At 28.0% G+C, this 9,280-nt stretch overlaps 1 protein-coding gene across 2 annotated transcripts in view; it reads right to left on the bottom strand.

Moving 5' to 3' along the window:
• The window catches only part of LOC106680658 (protein abrupt), a 46,448-nt gene extending 37,685 nt beyond the window's left edge, over positions 1-8,763 (bottom strand). Inside the window, exons 1-2 of one of the 2 annotated variants that reach the window (XM_067044797.1) lie at positions 8,451-8,763; positions 1,651-1,835 (exon numbers count right to left, since the gene is read on the bottom strand). In XM_067044797.1, coding sequence (XP_066900898.1) covers positions 1,651-1,812 — 162 coding nt within the window. In that variant the 5' untranslated portion in view covers positions 1,813-1,835; positions 8,451-8,763. The remainder of the gene's footprint in view (positions 1-1,650; positions 1,836-8,450) is intronic. The other variant, XM_014420526.3, reaches the window with a different exon arrangement.
• Between the last annotated feature and the right edge of the window lie 517 nt (positions 8,764-9,280).

Genomic DNA, 9,280 nt, shown 5'->3' with positions numbered 1-9,280 from the left:
ATGTCGTACATCGACCAACCTACTTGCTATAATTGTCAATTCAATAAGTCTGATAAGTAAGGCTACCATGGAGGGCGGGAGTCGCGGGTTTCATATTGTTTTCCAATTTCAGGCACTTTTTAAATATTGCTCGATTCAACTATCTTAAAGTCTCCTCTTCCCGTTTTAAGCTAATATTTCAAAAGTGATATAGAACCGTTGATCCCTGGGGTCTTAGCGGATTCAGTTTCATTCACTTCCTATTCTACATTTTCTAGCTCTAGCAATACTTTATTATCATAAATTACAGCAATATCTTTTTGATTTAAATTATATTCGTCCATGTTTTTAACTAATAAATCAATTTTTACTGTAATAGAAAAATATTTTCATAAACCTTTATTCCAGAAAGTAAAAGTAAAGCAAGTAAGAGAGTGGATCAGTATCTATAAAACCAACAAGCTTTGAATTCATGGATACATCTCAGCCAAACAAACAACAAAGCAGCATTCCTGGGAATTACATTTGTGGAGTCAATTATACTGTTATTTCTACCAAAAAAAAATGCCAAACAACAAAGATTGAGACAAGCAGCATTTGTTAAAACATGTAAAATAAGTATCAAACATATCTGAATATTGTAATTACTGTACTGAAATATTCAAGTTGAAAAAAAACTCTTCATTATATATTAGAATCAATCAACAACTATCTACCTAATTAATTGTTGTGTAAATTTCTAAATTTGTTTATTATTATTTTATTTTTATTTTTTCTGAATTAAGGCCGTTATCTCGTTTTATTTTTCAGCCCTGTAAGGCCTGAAATTCAAGTTGAAACGTCAGCACAGATAAATAAGTTTTCTTTATTTGTGTGTCTTCGCTGACGAATATCAGGCATTAGAACAGAAAAGAAGGACCATTTGATAGGAATAATAACGGTTTAGGAATGGTAAGACAGAGTTCTACTACTGGGTAGTTTCTCTACATGCTGTATCATATCATTATGTCATTATAATCAAATTTACTTGTTGTATTTTTTATACAGTTGTAAATATCAATAAATAAATAAAATATATAAGGAATGATAAGACAAGTAGTAGCAGAATCAATTTATAACACTATTAGATATGGAGATGTTAAGATCAACTGAATGAAAGATCTTTGAGAAATTTAAGTACTTGAATATTTTTTGTTTTTTTACAAAAGATTGAAGGTACTGATTAATTTTTAGCAAGGCAGAGAGGGTGGAGTATTGAGATTGAGATCGGACTCTTGATTGGATGAGATTAAGGAAAGCTTCTAGTTAAAAGAAGTTGCTAAGCTATTAATGAACTCATTAAGGCGGTTTCGATAATATATAGATAGGTCTAAGGTCAGAAGCACAGGATTTTGTATGAATACAATTTAACCTACAAATTATGACATTTTTTCAATGTTGTAAGAAATATAGAATTTTGAAGGGATAATCTACACAGGAATTTGATCTGGGCCATAATTAGTTCTGGATTTCAGTGCAGAGGAGAGAATATATATATATTTAAAATTGTGAAATAATTTCAGTTAAACTAAAAAAATAATACAAAGAAATGGAAATCAAAATTTGATGAGTTTTAAAAATATATAACACTTTCAGAGATCATGATAAGCTTCTTAAGAAAAAAAGTTTTACCTTATGAGCACGAAGCGTCCTTCCTTCACATGCTAGGGTTACATCACAAAAACTTTCTCTCTCAAGCAACTGAGCAAACATAACTTGCAAATTCGAATGATGATACTTCCATCTCAAACAGTATTGTTGAGCTGCAGAGTCTATTTGCTCTGGTAATGGCATCTTGCTGTCCTTCAATAGCAGTTCTAAAATATTTTTAAAAAAATTTATTTTAACTGAAAATTTCAATTAAGCAGCAATAAATATTTAAGAATAAATGATATGAAATATATAATGGAGTACATTAAAAAAAATTATATGTAATCAAATCTGAGAAAAAATAATTAGGTAATTCCTGATTCCTGAAGAAAACAAAATGATTCTTGTCACCTTTGCAGTTATTTTCAAAGGCTTGTAGAAAAAAAAATCTACCGGTTCACCATCATAGGTAATAGGTAAAAGGTTTTAATGTGAACTGATTCATTTCTAGCCCTAAATAATAACATTAAGCTGAGATAAAAACAAACACCAAAAATCATCAAGAGAGGTTGGATAGTAGTTTTTTTATTGGCTTCTAATAGCTAGAGCTTAATAAACCAATAAATATTTAGCATACTAAATGTTATTTACTTTGCTAACCTTAAAAACAAGCTATAGAATACCAAACGAATCCTTAAATCAACGCTTGTCAACACCGACCATGCAAGTTAGCCTAAAATACCTTCCTACCAACCCACTAGTACTGATACAACCAGTCCACAGAAGATGGAACAATTCCGCCAACCTACACATTATCACAATGTATCAGTAAGTCCAGTTGAAACTATCCATCGAAATAAAATATCAATACTTAAATAGTATTCATGTAAAATTAATATTGCACAAAAACAACAAATGTAACAGTAAATCAACTACCAAACTAATTCAAAAGAATTGAGAAGAGTTCCAGGAGATTAATTGATATATAATACCAATACAGAAGAAAAGTTCATTTATCTTCTACTTAGTTGTGAAACAAATTAAAGAAGCGTATTTGATTAATAAGGCTTTATTTATATTAAAATCAGCTGGAATAAGAAAATTATTGCCTCCCGAACTATCTTTGCATTCATTTCATCTTCAGCTAACTCATTTTCCACATCAGCTGTTAATGCAGATTCTTCTTTCAGGCTCTGTTCATCATAATTAAAAATAAAGTCGTCAAAAGCAATATTACGTAGAATACAAGCTCTAATAAAGTTATCACTAACATATTTTTTTCTATGAGGTGTAGGTAGTTGATCGTAGACTAATGATTGGAGAAGTTTGTCGGAGGGTGCGGTCAGCAAAGAACAACATAAATAAACAAAACCAAAAATAAATAAATATGGTTTTGTTTATTTATGCTGTTCTTTGCTGACCACACCCACCGACAAACTTCTCCAATAATTATTTTTTTCTATACTTTGTCACACAATTGTTTAAATTTTTGTTTTATAGTAACTATCTACGAGGTCTAAATACATTTAATACAATTAAGACAATAGGATCAAGAAAAAAACATTTACTATTTTGTAAGAAATTTCAAGTAATTCAAGAAAAAGCTTTTCAGATCACAATATATAAATAGATATGTGTAGACGCTTTATAAGCGTCATAGTACAAGATCACAATGTGAAAAGAAAGGTAAAAAAAAGAGAATTACTCCACGTATCTTTACTAGAATTTAATGAATTGTTTACACCAATACTTATGCTTTTTATGATTATTGTTCTAATGTTCACTTTTATTTAAACTTATAAACACACTAATAAAATATTACTAGTAAAAAGAATTTCATTATGTTCAGGGTAAGAAACTTATTATATAATGGAAAGCAGTATTTTTTTTTTTTTTTTAATTTGAGGTGTAACAATTTCATTTTTATTTTTTTGGATGTTTTTCCAAAGTAAATCATAATAAATTTCAAAATGAAGACACAAATATGAAAAGCAAAAAATAATATGCAGTCAAAACAGAATATATTTAAGTAATATAATTACAACAGATGGAAAAAATGTGATACACACCGATTCTATTAAAAAAAAAAAAAATCCTTTCAGTTATTATATTGCTCTGCTTAGTAAGAACCCAGCTTGTTACTAACTGAAAAAGACAAATTATAGCATTTGTGATAAGTCAACCCGCCATTATAGGACCAAATATACTGTATTTTAAAACATTGATATTAAGAAAATTGTTGTACTAACTTTTTTACAATAAATTTGAACAAAAAAGGTACTTTTTCTGATCAAAATGATCATCAAATCTTATATATGACTTTTAGTAAGAAACTAAATTCCTAACGAGAGATCTGGTAAAAAAAAAATATATAAATAGAAATAGAAAAGATGCTGCGTTCTTAAAAAGAAAGAGCAGATTTGTCAATATAATTTCCTTTAATAAGTTTGCCTATTAACTAAAAAAATAATTAATTAAAAACAGTATCTGTCAAAGACAAACGATTACCTAAAGAAACGAGTAACCTCTCGAATTCATAACTCAGCAATCCAAGAATGAGGGAAAAGGCATTCGAAGTACCTACCAAATCCTGAATTAGATTCGACTGTATTGGTGACAACATAGCATTGCCTGGTTCAAAACTAGCTGCATGAACAAACATAATGATGATAGAACTATTTATAGAAAAGCGAGAGCAAATCTGAGATTGAGGGCTCTGAAAATGCTACTGAGCATTCAGAGGCCATCAGCAGGAGCATCAGCAGAAGCACAGAAAAAATATTCTCAAAAAAAAAATGGATTCCATAGGCAATTTTACTATTGAAAAAAAAATAGAAAATATAAAGAATTATATTAATACACCCTTAAACTTTTGGAAGCATGTTATATTCACAGATGAATACATAAATAGAATAAATGTATGAAGTGAATAAAAAGCACAATTTGATAAACATCATATGGGGCTGCTTAGGAGCAAATGGAGTGGGTATAATCAAATTTGTTGAAAGTATCATGAACCATATTAAATTTACAAACATTCTGACAAAAGGCTTAGAGAAAAACTAAAAAGAAGAAAACTTTACTTAGGACAAATTTGGTTTATCTACAACACTTTAAAATGGTTGCGAACACTACCTCAGAGTCCAAAACTCAATTAGTGCTTTTCATTTACCAAATAACTCCAGTATTTTAGACAAAATCATCTAAAGAGTAACATTTTTTTTTTTTTAGGAGGCCAAGTGATTTTAACATTAGCTGTAAAATAAATGAAAATCATCTGAAGAACTATGAAGATTTGATCTTCAAAATAGATAGAAAAAAAAAACACAAATTAATTTCTTAAAACTTTATGAGAGACTTGTATTGTCGATATTTAATCTGTAATATTGCTCCCTCCAAAAGTAGAAATGGTTATTAATATTATAATGTTCCATACAACTTCTAATGACCATAATTGAAGCTCATCTAACTTGCTCTGAAGAAATGTCACATTTTAAAAAAAGTACTTTTCGACAACTGAAATAATGAAAAAAATATATCACATTAATTTGAGCATTCGGGAAAATATAAACTAAATAGTAAATACAAAAGTCAGAAATTAAAAATTATCAAGTTAAAAATTTGATGGTTTCGAAAGTAACTGAAATTTAATAATTTTCCGCATGTGTACAAGAAAGAATGTACATATTCATAGAAACAATGACACAAGTGTAAATAATCCTTCAATTAGACTTTATTTTTAAAATAATAATAAAACTGCAAAAAGCCAACAAGAACCTACGGCTACATAAAACAAAAAAAATTTTAATTCCTTAAAAAATTCAATTTAATGCCACTGAATAAAGTGTTTAAAACTTTAAATGAATAGCTTGGGTCAAAAATGTGACATCACAATTTTAAACAAATAGAATTTTGTCCAAAATGCTCCTTTGTTTCTCTATAAAGCTATTTATTATGTTTGTTTCTCCTTAACATGATTACTTATAACAACACGGAATATTAACAATATAAAACATTAAATAAGAATTTAAAAAAAAATTGATACTGCTCAGTTTTATCAAACTATAGACTGCTAACAATTTTTATCATGAGGTTGTTAAAATTCTCTGCCCCAAGCCCTTCAAATATACTTACTCAACATTTCACCAAAGTGCACTTAAAACTAAGGCACGTGATTCCTCCAGTAGCACATGGTCAAAAATAAATGGCAAAATTTTGTATGGCCTGCATAAACTAAATACATACATTTTATAAAATAAATGAATAATAATTATCGATCAGGCCTAATCTTTACTAAAGAAAATGAATAAAATATCCTTTATAATACCAAGATATGAGTGATCAATCTTAGTGATTTTATTCTGTGAGATACAGTGAAAATTATATCAATCAATGGCACTCTACAGCAACGGTTCCTCAACATTTTTTGCCATGGCACCCTTCTTAACATTTGGCGACACCCTTGTCGAGCTAAAAAAATTTCCTAGCACCCTTATCGAAATAAAAAAATAAATAAAAATGCCGGAACAACTATACTTAAAGCGGTTTAAATATGCAGGAAAATGAGAAAAAAAAACGGTATTAAGTAAATGCTGGAATACATTATATATTTGCTTTTTAAATATATTTTTTCTCGTCTTTTTTTAACATTCTGAGAAAGTGGCATTCGCTAGCAGCACCCCTTGTATACACTTGGGGCACACCAGGGTACTGCAGCACCTATTTTAGGAACCATTTCTCTACAGCAATAATGAAAAAACTATTAAAGTTTTGAAATCATCTTTTAAGTAAATGAGCTGAACTTAAAACCAACCAAGGTGGATTTTTGTTGGGTCTACTGATAGTTTACACTGTGACAATAGTAATCTAGATGACAGTTAGTTAATCCAACAAACAATATTATCTAGATTAAACATGTAACATTCATATTAGCTTCAAGGAAATAGCATGCCCTAAGTTTTGCAGCATGCTACTTAAGTTTCGTATACCTTTAAATGTACTTAATAAAAAGCTAAAAGTAAATAAATAAAATCAATCTATCAAGCAACATTTTGCAGACATTTTTAGAGAAAAAACAGAGTAGTAGACTCAGGCAACTAAATAATAACCATATTTTATTCAATTGTTCACAGCCCATTTTATTTATTATATTATAGTAAACATACTATAATTATATAACATTATAGTAAACCAAAACTTTAATCATACAACCCAGAATAATCAGATGAATACAAACTTTTTAAAAAGCACCCATATATCAATCAGCATTAGAAAAGGGTATTATTTCCTAATTTTGCTTCAATTTCTAATATGTAGTTAATAAAAAAGTAAATTGCTTAATTAAGTGAATCATCAATGACTATAAACATTAGCAATTAAGGAATTTAAAATGAAATATCTAAATGGAAAGCAATTCATTTGTATCATTTAAAACAAAAATAACTTTTTAACAAACAAGATTTAGTTTTCTTATTAAATTAAATTAAACCATATACATCTGGAATGACTTAAAAGAGATAAATATTATAAATTAGAGAAGAATTTGAAATTACTATTCACCAAAGTTATAACCGTCAGAAACAAAAATAATAAAAATTACTATAAACAATATACAAAACAAGTAACAAACAGGATGTAACATATCAAAACTAGAAATATTTTTAATGATATCACTAGCTTTTTATTATAGTAACAAAAAAAAAACTAACTGTGTATGTTTGTAACAAAGATTCAAGTGAAATAGATTGTATGTAACAACATTAATTGAGAACACAATAAACATGGTTACAGATTCTAGGAAAGTTCATAAGAGAAAATATTATGTTTTTAATTTATAAAAGCATAACAGGTAAATTAGGTAGTGTGGATTATCAAAGGCATGGACTAATAGAAACCAAAACTTGATCATGCACCTGACAACATCTGAAATAAAAAATACACCATTGGTATAACAAGCTAAATATAAGTCGAACAACAACATAAAACATTACAATTTATGAAAACCTGATTAATAAACATAAAACATTACAATTAAAAGAAAGCTGGTTAATAAACATAAACAGTTAGTGACAACAATTATATTGCTAAAAAAGTATTATTATAATGAATACGGTAAATCATTAACAGTAATCCATTTCCTCAGATTATTACATTGCTGAGATCATAAGACAAGAGAAAGTTGATATTCTAAACCACAATAAATATGTTACCTATAAGGTCAAACTATGCGATTAACTAATATAAAAATAAAGAAAAGAATACAAGACAACAGCCTAGTTAAATTATAGGACACTCATTTTTCTTTTCATTTTATATGTGTTTTCAAAAAAAGTAAACATTTACTTCACTCAAAAAGTCTATAGCATAAAATCAAGATTAACCAAACCTAGACAAAATACAAATACAGGTCTTTCTATATCAATAAGACCAAAACACACTAATTAACATCAAACCAATTTAAATAAACAGAGAAACTGACTGACAACAAAAGTTGAAACAACTACAACCGATAATATATCTATTTCATATTAATACTATAAAAGAAACATTTGATCACCATTTACTTATATTATAAATCATTAAAAGCATGGTGTTCAGAACAACACACATTTACTGAAACTAACATCTATATCATACACTGAACAAATACTTGATTACTGTTTGTTTATAATGCCACTTACTTTAAAACAATTTAAATTTAATTGTTGTTATAAATTAGGATGAACATTTAGATACAAACAACAAAAACACCAAAATAATAAGAAATTCGTTTAATACGCGATATTCGTTATTAAATTACACATGTAACACAATTAATTCAGAACAAAACAAACATTACTTACTTGAACAAGTTGATCTTTCAGGTATTTCAGTTCTATACGCAATTACAAATATTTCCTAAATAATCCTCTTGGAAGAAACAAACATTTGATGTCTAAGGTATTAAACAAATTCGCTTATGCTCAAGCAATAACATTTCTTTGAACACTCTCATCACACACACTGAACTTGAGCTTCTTATCAATCATAATTATTCATCAAACCGAACTAACATCACGATAAGTACACAAATGATGGCTTTTGCGAACGTAGTTTTTCAGGCTTCTCACTGTAAGAATGTGACAGCGCCATATTAGCTATAATCAACTAAAGAGATGGCAGAGAATATTTGCGATCTTGTTATTCAGATAGCAAGTGTTATTATTAATAATTTTTATCTATATTTCGCGTCATCTTTTAATTAAAATAGGTTCTTTAGTAAATAATTTGGACAATTAATACATAATCCTATCTTTTAAAAGGATTTTTATATGGTTTATCGTTATTATTATGAGTAGCGGTTATATTTATGAATTATTTCAAATATTCAAATAGTTGAGCAAATTGAGCAATCTTGTAGGAATGATGGCAGAAATCATATTAAATAGCAAATTAAATATTATAACCCTTTATATAAATACCTATCATTTTATTTTCAGTAAACATGTTCAACAGCCGAATAGGAAATGATAAGGATTAGGAATGTTGCGCGCTTCTGTAGTAAGTTAATACTTTTGCTTGTTTTAAAAAACAAAAGTACAGTAATTATTATTAGCTTAAGAATAAAAACAGAAATGTGCAAACATGTTATTTTAGTTTGAGTTGTATTGGCTTAAGTACTAAGAAGTGACAC

This window comes from Halyomorpha halys, unplaced genomic scaffold (genome assembly GCF_000696795.3).
Source record: "Halyomorpha halys isolate HHAL.00 unplaced genomic scaffold, Hhal_1.1 Scaffold273.1, whole genome shotgun sequence".
Taxonomy (NCBI): domain Eukaryota; kingdom Metazoa; phylum Arthropoda; class Insecta; order Hemiptera; family Pentatomidae; genus Halyomorpha; species Halyomorpha halys.
Note: the sequence above shows the minus strand (reverse complement) of the source record. Positions and strands in the feature narration are given on the sequence as shown.